Source organism: Gigantopelta aegis, chromosome 9, assembly GCF_016097555.1.
Source record: "Gigantopelta aegis isolate Gae_Host chromosome 9, Gae_host_genome, whole genome shotgun sequence".
Taxonomy (NCBI): Eukaryota; Metazoa; Mollusca; class Gastropoda; order Neomphalida; family Peltospiridae; genus Gigantopelta; species Gigantopelta aegis.
Genome location: NC_054707.1, coordinates 63832362 through 63852277, shown reverse-complemented (window position 1 = coordinate 63852277; position 19916 = coordinate 63832362). Strand labels below are relative to the sequence as shown.

At 34.2% G+C, this 19916-nt stretch overlaps 1 protein-coding gene across 2 annotated transcripts; it reads left to right on the top strand.

The window, feature by feature from the left end:
* The first annotated feature begins 9 nt into the window (after nucleotides 1-9).
* Nucleotides 10-19456, top strand: LOC121380484 (protein phosphatase inhibitor 2-like). Of its 2 annotated transcripts, none has more exons than XM_041509302.1 (5): nucleotides 10-123; nucleotides 6553-6759; nucleotides 9347-9441; nucleotides 11181-11351; nucleotides 14770-19456. In XM_041509302.1, exons 1-5 carry the CDS (start codon nucleotides 14-16, stop codon nucleotides 14799-14801), a joined length of 615 nt encoding a protein of 204 aa, XP_041365236.1. In that variant the 5' UTR covers nucleotides 10-13; the 3' UTR covers nucleotides 14802-19456. The 2 variants fall into 2 exon arrangements, with proteins under 2 accessions (XP_041365236.1, XP_041365235.1); XM_041509301.1 differs by having other exon boundaries at nucleotides 11181-11384.
* The last annotated feature ends 460 nt before the right edge of the window (nucleotides 19457-19916 follow it).

Sequence of the window (19916 nt, the reverse complement as noted above, 5' to 3'; positions counted from 1 at the left end):
CTAGTTCAGGAAAATGGCAGCGGAAAAAAGAGCAGCGCCTCACAAAGGCATTTTAAAACACACTTCTTCTTTAGACAGACATGATCCACCACTTTCTCAGATGGCTCATCAGCTTAGCGATGAGTAAGTGGGTCATTCTAAAAAAACATACTATGCATAGAAAGTTTTGTTTAGATATATTTCTTTAGCTTTTTGAAGGAGTAGACTCAGACTGTCAAGTTTCTGATTATTAAAGGTGCAATATCGCCTGAACAGTCTATATTCTATAATATATTTGGAAGGACTTTCTTTTGGCACTGTCACTAACCCTAACCCTAACTCTGTTTATAATAAGGGTAGGAGTTTCCTTTGGCACTGTCACATATAAAGAACATTATAAATACTTATCATAGAGAGTTAGGGTTGGGGTTAGTGACAGTGCCAAAGGAAAGTCCTTCCATAATAAGTATTTATAATGTTCTTTATATGTGACAGTGCCAAAGGAAAGTCCTACCATATATTTTTCTTATAATGTAAAAAGTAAAGTAAAGTAAAGTTTGTTTTATTTAACGACGCCGCTAGAGCACATTGATTTTTTATCTTATCATCGGCTATTGGACGTCAAACATATGGTCATTCTGACACTGTTTTTTTTTTAGAGGAAACCCGCTGTCGCCACATAGGCTACTCTTTTTACGACAGGCAGCAAGGGATCTTTTATTTGCGCTTCCCACAGGCAGGATAGCACAAACCATGGCCTTTGTTGAACCAGTTATGGATCACTGGTCGGTGCAAGTGGTTTACACCTACCCATTGAGCCTTGCGGAGCACTCACTCAGGGTTTGGAGTCGGTATCTGGATTAAAAATCCCATGCCTCGACTGGGATCCGAACCCAGTACCTACCAGCCTGTAGACCGATGGCCTGCCACGACGCCACCGAGGCCGGTCTTATAATGTAAAATGCAATCAGAGGTACAGTTTCAATAAAGTAACTTAAACTGTTGTGTTTTTGCGATAAAATTTTAATATTGTTACCATTCAAGCCACAAATTAAGTCCTCTCGCAATTTATAACTATTGTATATATCCTCGTTTAATCGAAAACCGTACAACTAAGAGGAAATGGCTGGTGTGCATGCTCAGTCATGTCAGGCTATCAATTTAACGACATTAATGTTTACCTTGTTCAATTTAGAAATAAAATGTATAAAACGGTAAGTACATACTCGCATGTAATCCCATTTCCATCAAAAATTACACCAGGTGGTAAGAAAACGTCATTTTAAAAGCATTATTGAAAACCGTACTATGACGTTGTCAACGTAATGGCAACAACATAAAATAGGCTTTTCCCAGCGAAAACAGTAACATGACACAGTGTTCTAGCTAGCAATAAATAGAGGGGCGCTGCGCCCTGCCCCCGTTTTGTGCCGCCCTGCCATGTTTGTTTCCGCACCGCCCCAGATTATCGCCACCCTAATTCATTGTCAAACAAAAATACAAAATCTTGCTTTCCTCTCAAAGCGTGTACAGTGTTGCTACGAGTCTGAATTCCCAAATAAAAAACGTTTGACAATACATTGTTTGGCCACAGTTGTGAAAGCCGACAGCAGTAACGTGATATGGTTTTTTCTTTTCTATTGTTAGTCGATATGACTGCAGACGAGCGGATAGGCAGTCTTACAAAGCTTGAATGCCAAGTAATCCTCGCACCATCACGCACATAACCACACACCACCTAGCAAACACCTAGTTGAAAGTAGACCATCATGATAAACTTTTGACAGAATGTCAAATGCGAAATTTATTTCGATAAGTAAACTTTTGAAAGTAATTGTTGCCTTTGCAAATACCCAGACCACGATACATATAGTTTTAACTGATGTCAGCACTCCTTATCAATGACTCATTGATTGCATCTTTATAATATGGCACAGAGTAAACTAGCAAGACTGGTTATTTGGTCTATGTAGGCATAACTGTGTTTTGTTAAAAGCATGTCTACAAAAGCTATTTAATTAAATCTATCTAGACCTTGACATGCAATAATAGCCATTTTTAAATGCAGTGAGCAACTTGTTACAAATATATCCTTATGTCAATTTTTTTATTTGTTCTTTTATTTCTTTATTTCTTTTTATTTATTTCTAATCATTATCTTTTTTCATTTCTTGATTTCTTTTAATTATTTCATTTATTTATTTTAAATTACATTTGGGCATGATATTAAATGGTATAAATACTATATATGATAAAAGAAGATGATTTTTTTTTAGGTGATCCAACCTTTTGTAAAACATTTTAGTAGTTTAAAGTTTGATTTTATTTAACGACACCACTAGAGCATATTGATTTATTAATAATCGTCTATTGGATGTCAAACATTTGGTAATTTTTTTCCATTAGTTTCATCGTTTATATACACCATCCCACAGACAGGATAGCACATACCATGGCACATTCCAGTCGTGTTGCACTGGCTGGAAGAGATTTTTTTAATAGTGTCTATATTTAGTACATCAGTACAATAATATTGCATACGGCGATGAATGTAATGTTTCATCAAACATCCAAATTTAAGAATAATAAATTTGGGTTTAGAAATTGATTGTTCCCCTCCCTCCAAAAACATTTTGTAAATTAAAACCAGCATAGATATTCTTACATATATATGATATTTATGAATGTAAAAAAAATCGATGATATCCAGCACTTGCCTCAAAAATAAGATTTTCGCGTTAAACTTTCCCTACAATTAAATTAGCGCCCTGCCCCATCAAAATCCTAGCTAGAATACTGATGACAGTCACATGACCTAAAAGCGGCTATACGGAAATGATCAGTCTTTACTCATTTGGCAGTGCTAGCAGACGTGTTTGGTTGTGTGGATTGCCTCGTGCACCTGTTGCTGTTTAGGGATGCATTTGCTTTGCATTCATTAAGATTCCAGGGTGCATATTAACTAATAATACATTTCACTGTGCATAAAACGTATTCTTACTTTTTTCCCCGCATTTGTAAGGAAGTTTGTTTTAAGTGTACTTCCTTAACAAGATGTTCTTGTCGTATCAACGATCGAACATGCATAGACATTACAAAATACCCGGAAGTAAAATAATACGGTTTTCGATTTCGTACGGTTTTCGACAATTGGTGATACATTCATGTCACATTAGTCTGCGCCTGTTAATTTCGTTACATTACCTCTTGAAACAAGTGTTGGGGTATGTTTGTAAACAAACAAACAAACAAATAACGTTAATTTAATTCATAAAACAATTGTTAAAACATCACATTTTGATTGTGAATATATGTATAAAACTGATAGATAATAATTTGATTGAAAAAAACTGAATTAATGCACTAAAAGTATATTTTTGCTGGCCACGATCAACATGTTTTTGTATCACCTGTCAACACGTGTCTGCCACCGCTGTAATGATCAAATTTGTATATCAACCTATGCAAGTTTACATAGAAGCTTAAATGAAATAAATGTTTTATTTTATCTATTAATGTAAACATCCAAGCATACTTTGAATTTCCCTCCGAATAACGCAACACTTATGATATAACAGACTTATGTGCTGTCATGCAGGCCAGTAAATACAAGGAGAGTGCCACTAAAAAAGTGTGCATTAATTGAGTTTAAAAAGTTTTTTTTTAACTTTACGTAATAAGCAGGCATGTGAAAAGTCCGTGGAAATCTGTCTTTTTTAAAACATATTTCTTTGCAAAAAAATTGTTTCCCCTTTTATTTGTTGCCAACTTTTTTTTCCCCCGCAAATTTATAAAATCTGAACAAAACTGAAAACATTTTTTGAATGAATCAAAAACTAACTGGAAATGGAAACGTATTGCTTTTACTATTTTCCCCGCCATTACTTGTTTACGCGATGAAAAGCATGTTAAAGCATGAAATGGCAAATTCTAAGCAAACTTTTATTGAACGAAAATCGGAAAGAGTTTGACCCGTACCCCTCTATAACAAAGGCTCTAAAGACTAACCCTAACCATATCCCTGAAACTACACTAACCATTGAAAGGGGGTTATGGGTCGAACTCATGCCAAAAAAATCATAGCTAGGTCTGGTGTTCGAAAAGATTAACAAGCCTAGTTTGGGATATTGTAAACTGTGTTGCAAGGAGCTCAGCTGTGGCACTTGAAATCCACGTAGTTTGTGAACAAAAAATATCATTTGCAGAGTTTGATGATTATCATAAATGGTAAAGGTTTTATAAGTTACAAATCCTGGATCAAACAATGCAAATATAATAATCATCCATGTAAAATTAAATCTGATTTTGAAAAATTACTCTGAACAAATGTAGTGTGAAATCACTTTAGATTGCAGGAAATGAAGTCTAATATTAAAAAAAAAAATTGGGGGGGGGGGGGGGGGATGCATGCCCAGACCCTTTATATTGCACACATTTTTCTCTTTTTTTTTTTTTCAAACTCATGCTCACATCCCTGAATAAGTCGACACGTTTATTGTTCCATTGTACTGTGGCAGTGAAACAAATATTTTAAAAATAATAATTTAACTTTAAAATATAACACAAATGCTTAGATGTGCAGACTTAGGTGCCACCAGTGCACATGCAGTGATGCATGGAATCATAATTATTTTGTACTATACTGCCTAGTCATTTCGTACTATTGTGAAAAGTAATTTCTTACCTTAATCATTTTGTACAAGAGTAATTTCGTACCATTGTGAAGTCATTTTATACTTTAGTCACTAGTTTTCACTTAGCAATGTCAAAAAAATGGATGGATTCCAGGCCTCGCGCGAGGTCAAAATAATAGAGCGAAGTCAAACTTTTGAACAGGGGGGGAAGACTTGAATTAGTAATCTAATATAATAAAATATGCAAAAAGAAGTTATATTAACCCAGTACAGTCAAACCTGTCTTAAATGGCCACACAAATTCAATGTATTTTCCGGTGGAGCATGACCAAACTCCCTAAAAAATTCACCTGACCATAGAATTTAAGGTATACGCTTTAACAGTCAGTTCTTTTACTGCCAGAAATGGGTGTTGTCTAGACCGCCTATCTGTGAGCCTGTCACATGATTTTGTGGTGCCTCGCTTTGAATTCTTAGGTACTTAACACTAATTATTATCTATCAATAGGTATTCCTCTAGTTCTTCGTCATTCATTCGTGATTGTGTACAATAAAAGTGGTCACCATTGTTAAAAGGCAACACAAATTTCACTTTATGTTGACTGGCACAGAGAAGTCAAGCTGGTCAAAGCGAACTTTTGGCTCACTTCTCGCGTGAGCCCTGGGGTTCTATGAATGTATTGGCAAATAGGACTACATGTATGTTAATAAAACAGATTTATATAATCAGCTCAGTTCGATTTTTAGTTGTTAATCCCCAGATGGAATTCAAGTATAAACAGATGTAAATGTGCAATTTATCAAAAATCATTAGAATTATCAATAATTATATCATGTAACTTAAACAAAATTATTCATGTTTTCACCTCAGTTGACCCAATCTCTGATTGCCCCCCCCCCCCCTTCCTTTTCAACCAGTGCCCTACGACTGGTATATCAAAGGCCTTGGTATGTGCTGTCCTGTCTTAAGGAAAGCATATAAAAGAACCTTTGGTGCTAATGGAAAACATGCTGGGCTCACACTGGAATGAATTTTCGTTTAGCCAATCTTCAGATATATAGATTTTTCCTTGAAAATTATTAAACTTGGTTAATTTAAGGAATCTTTTGTTTGCCAAAGATTACATGTAAATGTTGTAGTCACTTTGTATAAAAATTAGCATAATTTGGCAATGGACAGGGTGAGCCCTGGGGAAAATGCTTCCTTTAAGACTTCATGTCAAAAGTTATTCAATGTTTGAAATCAATAGCCGATGATTAATACATGTAAATAGCAGATCTATACTACATGAAAGATTGCCTGCAATATTTATGTGGTTTTAGCCGATGAATTTCAATTTAAACTGCTAGGTATAAAAAAAAAAAAAACTGCTTTTCCCTTTTCACAGGTTGCTACCTATATATACACAGGCCTCTTAAAAATCTGCGTGACCCGTTTATCGGTTACGCTTAAATAAATCCAAATAACCCATTTCCTTGTTGCATAACCCGCTATATATCCAAGAAAATGGTGTTCCAAATTCTGTGCAAAAAAAAAAAAAATGGTTATGCAAAATTAAATGTTAATTTTCAGAGACCTGCATATATGTATGCTGTCTGTTTTTAACTTTTGATGCTACATTAAAGGTGATTTTTCTCTTAATTTCTCCATCCCTCTCTATCTATCTATATATATATATCTACCTCCCTCTCCCTCCCTCCCTCCCTCCCTCCCTCTCCTCTCTCTCTCTCTCTCTCTCTCTCTCTCTCTCTCTCTCTCTCTCTCTCTCTCTGTCTCTCTCTCTCTCTCTCTCTCTCTCTCTCTCTCTCTGTCTGTCACTAACATATTGAAATTTAACAATGTTAAATACCAAATAACAGCATCTGAATAGCAGTACGTATAGTTTAAAATGTGCTGATCAAGGTGAACATTGTTAAACAAACATTAGTTCTCTTGTAGACATAGAAAGCAGATGAAATGGGATGAAATGAATATACTAGCAACAAACCACCCGCCAGACAAGGACTACGGACACATGAAGATTGATGAACCACTGACTCCGTATAGCAAATACTCAGATCCAGAGGATGAAGATATGGATGAACCTAGACGTGGCAGTATTAGCAAAGATAATACAGAACTAGATCCAACTTCACTGGCAGAAAAGTAAGTCAAATATATATATGAACCTTTTGTGGTTTAACAAATCATACAGGATACGGGGATGGGACATAGCCCCCAGTGGAAAAGCTATTCCTGTCGGTAGGTCCATAGGGATATTTCTCGTTCCTGCCCGTGCACCAAGACTGATATATCAAAGGCAGTGGTATGCGCTATCCTTTCTATGGGAAGGTGCATATAAAAATCCCTTGCTACTAATGGAAACATTTTTGCGGGTTTCCTCTCTAAGACTATATGTCAGAATTACCAAATGTTTGACGTCCAATAGACGATGATTAATAAATCAATGTGCTCTAGTGGTGTCGTTAAACAAAACAGACTTATACAGGTCACAGAAATCTGGAAGGTCGTGGAAGTTGTAATTTTTCAGGCCCCCAAAACAGGCTTTTATGTTAACTTTACCACCTAGGAACCAGAAGACGCCTACTTGTAATTTTATACAGATAATATTAAATCTTTTAGTCGTGAACTTTTTTTCGCATATATATGCGACCAAATCTGTTGCAATGTAGAGGGGTGAAAAAGTTATGAAAGTTTAGTTGAGTCAATGAAAATTATGGAAAATGAAAACTGGCTGATCAATAATAAAAAATCATTTCCAATTTGAAATAACACATTTGTCAAGAGTTAGGCAGGCTGTAGCAAGACATTATATTATTAGATTATATTGAACTTAATTCCAGAAAAATAAATTGGAAATCCTGTTAAAAAAAATATATGTATAATCAGGGCTCACCCTGGATCCAAAATATTAGCCAAATGGAATTTTTATTAGCCATATTGAAAATGCTTTAGCCAAAATTGTTTTACGCAATACTATATAAAGTATTTATATAAGAATATGAAAATGCATCTTTTTCAGCTAATTGTGAACAAACTGGAGTAAATCTGAATAACAAAACCTCAACAGGGTAGGGGCAGTTAATATTTTACTTAAGTTTTTACTTAGGGTGGGTGGGGTGATGCATTATCTTCAGAGTTGGAAGCCAGTACCCCGTACACCCACCCCCACTTCTAAGGCCTATGACATTAAATTAACAAACATACAGAAAGATGGGGGTGGGTGGATGTTTATGGAGGGTGTTTTAACTTTCTTCCTTTTTTCCCAAATATAAATTTGAGGGCTTTTTTATTTTTTAATATAGAGCTCATTATTTCTTTAAATAGCAATCTTTGTTAGTTTGAATTGCTTTTTTTTTCTGCTTTTTTTTAAGTAACCCATCAATTCCCCAACCCAAACAATTTCATGATTTGTGCCATGTTGTTGGTGTTGATTTGACCATCGTGTTAAATGCTTGTGATTTCTGCTTGCAAAATACTAGGCTAAGATTGCCGGCTTCACATGCAGTATACTCCATTTATTAAAAAAAACGTTAATAAAAGTAAAATTTACGGTCTTTTTAAAATCCAGTTAACTTATTAAATGTCACCTCACAGTCTTACAAATTTATATCTAAAATTATCTAACAAGTATGATTATTGTAAAGTAATTTTATTCAGTGTACATTTAACTGCAGTTTGTATAAATACTGCATGTTCATTTCCCATGATTGTGATCTGAATGCGTGCTCTCAACCATGGGTACGAAATTAACAAAGACAAAGGAAATACACAAAAACTGCAGTTAGGTATTCATTGATGCAAACAACTAGATTTACTTCTGTGTAATCGTATTGTTTAATGTCAGCAACGATGTCTCTTGACACGTGGGTGTCAGCTGACTGAAGCGTGACATATATTCGCGCGGAGAGCTGTCCTCAGTTCAGCCAACGAACGTTCTTCTTAACGTTCAGGAACTATTTGATTGGTGTTTGTCGTGTCCATTTGGTTTAACGTGAAGTGCACAAACCAGTCTAGCGAACGTTTTGTTTTCGCTCGGTCTGGCTGAACTTAGTCTTTAGATAGCCTACACATCTTTCGGCCCTGAACTGTCATGTGTATTCAAATTGACACGCATTGTCGGTCTGTTTTTATTACTTTGGTTCAAAGACTTTACTAATTTAAAATAACAAGTTGCAAATCTTTCAGACAATGCTGTCATACATGTTGAATGCATGCTATTAAATTTAATAACCATGATTGTTAAAATAAGTAAACATCATATAAGGCCTACGCTGTATTCTGGATGACACCGTTTCTCGTTACCGGTCACGTGATCGCTATTACGCTCATTGAATATTTGGTATTATTATTATGTTTGAGATATCGGATAGATTATGTAATTGTTTGTTCACATCAGAAGACAGAAAATGGCCACTTGCAAATTTTATTAGCCATTTTTTGTAAAATTTAGCCAATGGCTAATTTGGCTACCTGTATAATTTTTATATATTAAAAAGTTGTGGGAAATCTTGAAATAAGCTGATAACAACATGTGGGACCCTGTTTGAACAATATTTAATACAGTCCAGTACAAACTGAGCTGTTTGGGATTAGAAAACAGGTAAAAGTCCATAATTAATAAGGTCTCACTCAACATTTTGAAACTGTTGACACACACACACAAATTCTTTTCATATAGAATTAGATTTTGAATGACTGGCAGTAATTGTGTTTATTTTATTTCTGTCAGATTATCACATACAGAGAATACAACGTATGCACTAAAAGAGGACAGCTCAGAAGAATCAAATAATGAAGAAGAATTCATGGATGAGCAACAGAAGGGTAAGCAACAGAGAGTAAATGTTGAACTTGGTTTTACAGAGTTGTAATGTTACCTTTGAACTTATTGAGAGAAGCTGTACGATAAACGAAAAGGTGATTTTAATTTTTATTCTGAACTTGTTAAATGTATGAATCACACAGAGGTAATTTCATTTTGAACTTGTTAAATGTATGAATCACACAAAGGTAATTTTATTCTGAACTTGTTAAATGTATGAATCACACAGGTAATTTTATTCTGAACGTATTAAATGTATGAATCACACAGAGGTATTTTATTCTGAACGTATTAAATGTATGAATCACACAAAGGTAATTTTATTCTGAACGTATTAAATGTATGAATCATTGAATCACGCAAAGGTAATTTTATTCTGAACATATTAAATGTATGAATCACACAGAGGTATTTTATTCTGAACTTGTTAAATGTATGAATCACACAGAGGTAATTTTATTCTGAATGTATTAAATGTATGAATCACACAGGTAATTTTATTCTGAATGTATTAAATGTATGAATCACACAGAGGTATTTTATTCTGAACATATTAAATGTATGAATCACACAGAGGTATTTTATTCTGAACGTATTAATATGAATCACACAGAGGTAATTTCATTTTGAACTTGTTAAATGTATGAATCACACAGAGGTAATTTTATTCTGAACGTATTAAATGTATGAATCACACAGAGGTAATTTTATTCTGAACGTATTAAATGTATGAATCACACAGAGGTAATTTTATTCTGAACGTATTAAATGTATGATGCACTGGTTGGAACGAGAAAAAACCCTATCAGTTGAATGGATCCATTGAAGTGGGTCGATCCTGCGACGCAAGCACCTCGTGCGAGCTCTCAACTGACAGCTAAATCTCAGCCCCTGATTTCATGTAGACAAGCTTAAATACCATTAATATCTATGATAATTTTAAGCTGTTGCTTAGCGGCTTTCTCTGAGTATATTAGTGAAACAAACTGGGCTTGCTTGACAATTATTATGTCTGTAATGACCTGGGGGTGGGGCATAGCCCAGTGGTAAAGTGCTCGCTGTTGGGCTGTTTCTAATTCTCTCCAGTGCACCACGACTTGCATATCAAGGGCCAAGGTATGCAGTGTTTCTACCAGAAAGAACATTTTGGGTATGGTGCTATGAAATAATTACAATGTGTGTGCTGAATGCAACCTCAGTTGATAGGGGGTATGGGGGGGCATCCCACAGAAAGAAAATGGGTTATGTTTAAGGTTAGGGCAAAGAAAATCATACAGTAATGATAAGAGTCATTAATTTTGTCAAAAGGTCAACTTAAAATAATTATATTTGCAAAAACAGTTTGGTATGGCACCATACCCATTTTTACCCTTTGGCAGAAATCCTGGTATGTGCTATCCTGTCTGTGGGATGGTGCATATAAAAGATCCCTTGCTACAGTACCAAATGGAAAATTGTAGCAGGTTTCCACTGTAAGATTTGCCTAATGTTTGACATCCTCAATGATTAATAAATCCATTAATAAATGAATGTGCTCTAATGGTGTCATTAAACAAAACAATCTTCTTCTTAAACAAAACAAACTTCTTCTTAAGCAAAACAATCTTCTTCTTAAACAAAACAAACTTCTTCTTAAACAAAACAAACTTCTTCTTAAACAAAACAATCTTCTTCTTAAACAAAACAATCTTCTTCTTAAGCAAAAATAATCAATTTGCTGTGTGCTATTTTGTTTTTACAGAGGAGCATGCAATGTTTGAGCAGAAAAGAAAACTGCACTACAATGAGTTCCAGGCCGTACAGTTGGCGAAGCGGTTGATGGCCGAAGAAGAAGATGATGATGATGATGCAAACACATCTGGAGGCAGTCAGCAGAAACACACAGTGGGAGACTCTGTTCCAATAGACACTTGTAATATTGCATTAGACGAACATCCTTCCATAAGTAATTGATTTCTGCCATGTTTGTGATATCGGTACCACCAGAAAAGAAAAAATGTACTAAAACAAAAATGCTGGCATATTGTGCCGTGGTTGCCAAAATGACTGCAAGAGTCCAAAATCAATGCTTTGAATTTGAGTTTCCCCACCCAAGCTTCTTTCCGTCTTTGAAATTCAGAATTTAAGCTTCTGAGCTTGAGTTTATGATTTGGAGTATTTTAACTGAAGTGTTATAATTTTCTTGCTTAAATTCAAGTTATTGAATATAAGTATCTGAATTCAAGCTTTGGAATTTGAGTGTTTGAATTCAAGCTTTCAAATTAGTATTATTTGAATTGTATTTGAGTATATGAACTTGAACTTCGGTACTTGAGCATTTCAATTTGAGTATTCAAGTTCAAGCTTCTAAATTTTGGTGAACTCAAATTATAACTTTGAGCATTGATATTAAACTTCAGAATTGAAGTATTGGAACATAAACTTTGGAATTTGAGTTTTTGAACTGCAGTTTTGGAATTTTGTGTATCTGAATTTGATCTTCAAGGGAACTGCTTATGGTATCAGACAGGGTGGTACTGTAGAAGCATCATGGTTCAGTTGCTGCGACGAATAGAGCATATGAATTGGCCATTACCTGTATTTTAGGACGGTTCATCATTGGTGGTTTGCTAGTTACTTGATTGTCATGGCTTGTAGTGACGCTATTAGAGTAAACTATTTGTGTTCAATGTTCACCAGGCAAGGTGAGTGATCACTCATGCTCCCCTCCAGACTCACCTGGACACTTTTAAAAGAGCTGCAAATTGATTGCCTTGCAATAAAATATATAATAGAGTTTTATTTGAAACTGCATGTGATTGCTCGCCTAGCAAGCATTGAGGAGTGTGATCTTCAGCTCGCCTTCATTTTCCGGATGGCGAAGATTTGCTTTAGTTACGTATGTGGACTGAGTTGAAAAGAAGACACTAAATGGCCTTGGAGATGAGTGGTGTAATGGAAGGGAATTTAAAACAACATTTTCAAAATGATATTATGACGACAACAACAACATAAATGTTAAAATAGTATTTTGTACTAGTTATGTGGTGTCTACTGTAATTCATGCTAGTTCCAGTTGTTATTTTGAAGGATCCTCATGTGTCATTGTGTGTTTGTTTTGGACTTATCATTATGAAAGGTTATGTAATCTTTCAATATATACTATGGCAAAAAAAGTTCAGCAATTTGGTAAATGTGCTTAAATAAAAGAAAACTTGTCACTTCCAAAGTAAAATCAGATACTGTATTTAATTGAGGCATCATTTATCAGTATAAGTAACAGGAGATTTACAATACAGAATTAAATGCCTAACTGAATGTAGCTTACATTTTAAAGTATAACACAGTGGGGCCAAATTGCTAAACTTTTTTGTCTGAATACATGTACATGTATATGTTTAGACTTTTGTTACGAAGAGTTGTGTAATGGTTAATCAGGGTTTAAGCTGGACCCTTCAAATTTTATTAGCAATTTAGCAAATTTGAAAAAAAATAATCTGTTGTCAAATTCTAGATTCATTTAGCCAAACAGTGAAAATGGCGGAACATCTACAAATGAGACTCAATTTTTGAATTATCTTTTTAATGAAATATAATCAGCAAATTCAACTTTAATTCACATTTGACAATGTGGTGAATGACTGCTTAAATGCAAATGTGTATCTCGACTGTATTGTTGTCCTGATCGTGTTCTGATCTGTTCTGACTGTGTTTTGTTTTTATGTAAGTGGCCGTTTGTGTTCTTATTTTAGTCTTTACTGTATATGTGTGTGTTGTCAGTTTGTTTTTACAGTGAGCCTAACTGAATTAAGCAATGTGTTAGTCAGTTTATGAATAATGTAAGCCGACTGATTGAAATGCTAGTGTTCTACCCTGTCTTGGACACTGATGCAGGCTAGAATTGTTCCTACGATGGGTGTCCATAAGACCAGCTTGCTCGGATTAGAACATTTAAATCTTTACTTTACTACTAATTTGTTCGGACTGTCCAGGCCTGCAGAAGCTGAAATGTTATCTTTGGGTTAATAAATACAACGGTCCACTAGCCAGCAGATATAATCACTAGCCCAAGATGTTTTTCTATGATAGGATGGTTTATGTTACAAAGTATTATAAATATTGCAATAGAATTGTAATTGTATGAAGCAGGGGATGGGAATTCTCCTCGGATCGGCTGTTTTCCTCTCATGGAACGTTGCATTTCCGTGCATTTTTATCGTCCTTTCCTCCAAAATGTGTCAGATGGCACAGGTTTTAACCTAGGATTTCAAGAATTTCCAGGACCCCTCTAGATTTCCTCTCTTTTTTACAGTTCACCAATTCCCACTCCTGATGAAGGCAGTTGACAAACATTGCTAGCAATACCACAGACAGATATCTATTAAAACTTTAGGTGTTCTTGTATTGTGCATTAATAAATTATACTATAGTATGGTAATCAAGATTGTAACTTTTAACTGATGGGTTATAAGTTGAAGATAAAAATGTACAGGTTTGCTTTTCGATGATAAAACGTTTTACATAATCAGGAAGAATCATTTTCATAGAATGTAAAATTGTGACCGACGTGATGGGCCAGTGCTGTTTCAGTTTATTTTATCTAATATTTTCATATGCTTACCTTTTGTGACTCCCAGTAGCTGATGTGTATTAGTTTTTTTGTGCTGGGGTGTTCTTAAACATTCATTCATTCATTTATTTTATCAGTCTTCAGGATTTTAAATTATATAAAAAACACTTTTTTTTTTGTAGTTCCACTTTTTTTTTTTTAGTTCCATGCCCATCAGAACCCATTGGTAATAATTATAATGGTGAGATTGATGATTTTAAAAACATGCTACTAAAAATGATTCCAGATGCCTGTTTATTATTTTCTTTAAAGACACCACAAATATGTAACATAAAAAAAGGACATATTTTAGTAGGACATCACAAGCATATAGATGAGATGAATTTCCCTCTTGATACATGCATGTATGGAATTATTTAACCAGGCAATAATCCATGCTTGCCCTCATTTGAGCGATCTCAATCACCTCAGCTCATGGTATTTACCCTACCATCTACCCATTGGGCATATCAGTGCCAATCACTCTGGGGTGGAGTTAAAAAAAAAAAAAAATTACTTTGGGAGACTTGTCAAGTGCATTTCTGCAGGCCTGAGGTCATATATTTATTTCATTCATTAATGTCTTGATATATCTGCTTCTATGCTGTGCAATAGCAGAGAAGGAATTGCATTGATTTGTTTTAATAAATCTTACTAATTATATTCCTGCTTAGATCAGGAATTGTACAAAAAGAAGAAGAAGAAATTTAAAATAAATTTCACAATTTTTTTATCATTTCAGCTACACACAACTCTTGCTGTTATCTTTCCTAGGACTTACATTGAAGAGCACTCAAGAATCATATTAATGAACATAGTTTTACTCCAAGATGCAAGACACTTCTTGTCAAAATTGTTATTTGGTATGGTCTAAATAATATTAATAGCAGACAGTGGGTTACATGGGCACATTGTTTGTACAACAGTGTGCTGTCTTTGATTCATAAAGTGTCATGTTAAGAATAATGTGGTTTTTAACATGAAGAGTTAATTTGCTAAGAGGGTATTACTATAAGTTTGGTTTGTGAAGACTTCATAATTAATGTGTATACTGTCTACTGGACTAAGTTAACATTTTGGGGTTTTGTTTTTCGATCTGACTATGTCCATTGTTGCTAAATTAGCCAATTGCAAATTTTTATACAAAGTGTTTATAACATTTAGTCTTTGGCTAACAAAATACTCCTTAAATTAACAATTTTTTATAACTTTTCATGAATATATTCTACATATCTGATAATTGGCTAAATCAAAATTTATTCCTGTGTGGACCGTGTGTTTTGTAGGTTCACTGAATTTTGACAACTTGGAAGTTGGTGTTACTTGTCGTAGTCTTCATAATATTATTATTTTTTAATTTATTATCATTACAAATGCCTGCAATTGTATTTTAGTGAACACAGTGCTCAGCATGAAACATGTGGTACTGACTCCCAGGGGGCATTTTCCAAATTATGTCTGTGTGGAGGATTGCTGTCGAATTATGCTAGAGATATGTTCAAAATGGTACTGTTCAAATAATACATGGTATTCTAAAATTGAAATGATGCACTCAGAATGTTTTTGAAGCTGATAAAATGATGTACGTTGTAACAGATGAACAGTTTTCACAGATGTGCGAGTGTTGATGGAATGACAGTTAACATAGCTGAGCCGTGTGTCCAGGACAGCATGCTTGAACCTTAATTGGATATAAGCACAGAAATACATGTAACTTAAAATGAACGAATGAAAGGAGTAGCTTGAAATATATGATTGCTGCAGGTTTCCTTTCTATCTAGATCACTTGCTAAGACACCGAATAGCCATAGATTGAAATGTTTATTTTGTTTAACAACATCACTAGAGCCCATTGATTTATTAATCATCTGCTATTGGATGCATTGATTTATCAATCATAGGCTATTGGATGTCAAACATTTGGCAATTTTGACATATAGTCTCAGGGAGGAAACCCACATTTTTCCATTATTAGCAAGGGATATTTTATATGCAATCCCAAAGACATGATAGCACATACCACAGCCTTCAATAAACCAGTCGTGGTGCCTTGGCTGGGGATTGTTCCTAGACTGACAGCTCATTAGGCAAAAGCTTTACCACTGGACCTTCGTTTTCACTCATCGTGGTGGTCAAGTGGCTTTTCAGTAAAGGGTTGTTCATTGTTGAATAGTTGTTTATTGTTTATGATTTTCAAGACTTGCTTGTAAAACCAACAACCCATTTGGGACCTTGAACATTTGTTAGTTATTGTTTAATTTATAATATATATATTTTTAATGAACCCCTTATAGTACCAATAACCCTATTTGTCACGGTTTGTTATTTGTTGTTTATTATTTATAATTTTGATACACTGCTTGTAATATATTATATTGTCAACAGTTTGTTGTAGTTGTATATGTTGTACATTGTAAATGTCTGTACAGATCTTCCCAAGTCATTCCCATTTTGCAATTTATGTGTGCTATATGCTCCCTCCGTTGTTCCCAGCTAACAACTACATGTACCTACAAGTTATTATTTTGCTTTTGTAGATAGATAACTATTTATATCTGGCATTTAATTTTTTGTTTCTTTTTCTACATTTTGTAATAAAACATATATTATGTAACACTAACAGTGATCAGTTTAATTTAGTTATGTATAGACTTTACACTGAATGTTTTACACATTGAATGATAACTCAAATATACAGAAATCAGGGCTTCTAGAATTAAAAAACAAAAAATCCACTATGCATGGGATGAGTGATTTTCAAAATTAACAAACTATGGTTAAACATCCAGTAGCCCTACTTCTGCATGTACATTTTAGCTGGTGTTTTGGATTTTGTTTTCCACTAGCCATCAGGCATTGTCTGAGTAAGAATTTACTAGTCTGATGGTACAAAACACTAGCCATAGTAGTGAAGCTAGAAGCCCTGCCAAAACGGTCTTCACACAGACCTTCTTCACCGTAGAATCACTTCACACAGACCTTCTTCACCGTAGAATCACTTCACACAGACCTTCTTCACCGTAGAATCACTTCACACAGACCTTCTTCACCGTAGAATCACTTCACACAGACCTTCTTCACCGTAGAATCACTTCACACAGACCTTCTTCACCGTAGAATCACTTCACACAGACCTTCTTCACCGTAGAATCACTTCACACAGACCTTCTTCACCGTAGAATCACTTTTCTTCCAGTATAAATTCAACATGTCTTAAAGCTGAAATCTTCCTTCTCCACGTGATACATTATTTTGGTTTGAATAATGCAAAATACAAACACAATTACAGTTCTAGGAACATTAGACATTTTCACTTTTAGTTTAGGTTTACAGAGTATTCAAAAATGTGATGACAGACGTATACGAAAGCAGTTGACTATAACTTGCAGGGATAATTCACATCTTTATTAAAACTCTAGTTGTCTTTTTATTTTGAATTGGTACATTACTACCTATAAATTAATGTAATATGGTGAGACAAGATTGTAACTTTCTTCTCTATGACTCATAATTGTCTTCATTATGGATTTCTATAGTCCGCCTTGTTTAATATAATCCTGTATCGTATGATTGGCTCTTATCATATGTTTGTACAGCTGGTGATGTTTAATATAGTCATGTGTACAGATTTTCGAAGCTATCTTAGCGCTACTATATCGTAGAACTATCATAGGTTGTGACACACGCCATAGCCTACGACAGTTGTACGATATCGTAGTGCTAAGATATCTTTGAAAATTTGGGTCCTGTATTGTATATTACATGTATTTCTCATTATAGATTTCGTACACTTGCTGATGTTTAGAAAGGTGCTACAGTAAAATATTTTAGACCGAGTCTCATGCACGTATATTCTGTGATCAGTTTTATACTGTGTGTATAACATGACAACTTCAATATAGCCTAGGCTTTAGTTAGTTACTTGATATATTTACTAATACACAATGTAATGAATGCACTTCTAACTGAATATACTCGCTATATAAATTAATTGTGGTCTTTGTGAAATAGCCATTTTGTTTTACAAATTAATTGATAGATATGTTGTCTATGTATAAGTATATAAACTTGGACAAGTTTATTACTTTAATTTACTTTGGAAACTTTTTTTTTTTTTATATATGTTACTGATTGTAATACATGTAATAATTGTCAAAGGAGTGTTAATACATCAAGACTATTCATTCTGATGCCTTTGTTTACCCATGTTTTTCTTTGATTGTTGTTACTATAAGCACAAATCCACAAATTTTGAAATGTCACACAAAAAAAAAACGTTTTTAGAAGATGTAGAATCTTGATTGGCTTAGTGATTTTAGGGAAGATTGCCGTATATGAAAGGCAGGTTAAGTGTACTTTTGAATGTTATGGGGGCCATTTTTTAATGTTGCACCCTGTCCCTAGAAAAACCTCCATTTTGCCCCAGTATTATTATGTGCTGTAGAGTTGTGGCACTATTGAACTCCCTGAATGCGTAATATCACCTTGTTCGGTAAGGCAGTTATGGAACAGTGTCTGTGATGCCAGAAGATGACAGTGACTTAAGTTCTGAATCAAGTATTTGACCAGACATGGACAGAATTACCAAATAATTGACATCCAATAGCCGATGATTAATAAATCAATGTGCTTTGGTGGTGTCGTTAAACAAAACATACTTATTGACCAGAACGGGGGGGGGGGGTTCATTCCTGAGTTTAGGCCCATACCATGGATGAGTGCATATGAACCCATCCATGGCAGAAAATCGTTTAATAACACCATGATTATAGTGTTAAAATTTTATTTAAACCATATTTCGTGTATGCATATGGGGGAAAATGCATTAGACCCATCTGGCATAAACATTATTGGGCACAGCTTATGGAACTGTTTTGTTCTTAAATGCAGGTGTTTAAGCATTGTAAATGTGTGTAGTTACATGCATGTAAGAAAAAAACAAGCTTCGTAAATTTGTCCCTTAACGATTGTGCACACAAGCCTTTCCCCCCCCCCCCCCCCCAGTGATAAATTCTAGAACAATCCTGACGATGTAAAATAACATATACGTGTATGATTGTATAGACAATAATGAATATTAGTACATCTTGAATCATTAAAATGTTTAAATATCCTTGATGACTGCTTAAAATGTTTGTCGAATTGACATATCTCTTCCTGATAGGTTTTTTTATTTTTATTATTATTTTATTTTTATCCATCGGATGAAGTTGGTGTATTGGTTTAATGTTATCTATAGTCATTGTGATATTAAACCATATAGCCTGTGTAAAGTCCATGTACTGGTGATATAGAATACTGCATGGCTTATAATTAGTGTCATTTTTTAATGAATGAATATATTTTTAAAAGGAATTTCAACAAGTGAAAGTGATGTAGATGCCATTTTTTTTTAATGTGCGAGTTAATAAAAATGGTGTGAACTGAAAGGAATGTAGTTTTTCTTTAATTTATCACCAGAATGACAATTTTTCTCAATATTTACAAAAACATTTTCCATTTGATACACAAGTGCACGTGTGTTAACTGGTCGCATGTAGTACACCAGTGTCCACTCACCAACTCAAGTGCAAAGCATTCTAAAATCTGAATTTATAATATTATATAAAAAAGCCTCTTATTAAAATTAACATATTATTGTGAAAGTACATTGTAACTTAGTTAACTTAAATGAAATATTTTGAAACTACATGACTGATGACTTTGTCAGTAATGAATTATTAATTGCATCACAGAAACCTTATCTTTCAGTTGTTAAACTGATGGCACTGACAAATGAGGAACAGTAATGTTTATTTAACCATATAATCTGTATTAATTGGTGTAATGGTTCAGTATTAATTAACAAATTATGTTATACTATAATCTTCATATATTTAGAAGTAATCA

What these genes read in the sequence shown, in the direction of transcription:
- LOC121380484 (XM_041509301.1), top strand. Translation starts at nt 14, where the DNA reads ATGGCAGCGGAAAAAAGAGCAGCGCCTCACAAAGGCATTTTAAAACAC. An exon ending in GCTCATCAGCTTAGCGATGA is followed by an intron (nt 124 to 6,552) that starts GTAAGTGGGTCA and finishes GTTCTCTTGTAG; the next exon opens with ACATAGAAAGCAGATGAAAT. An exon ending in CCAACTTCACTGGCAGAAAA is followed by an intron (nt 6,760 to 9,346) that starts GTAAGTCAAATA and finishes TATTTCTGTCAG; the next exon opens with ATTATCACATACAGAGAATA.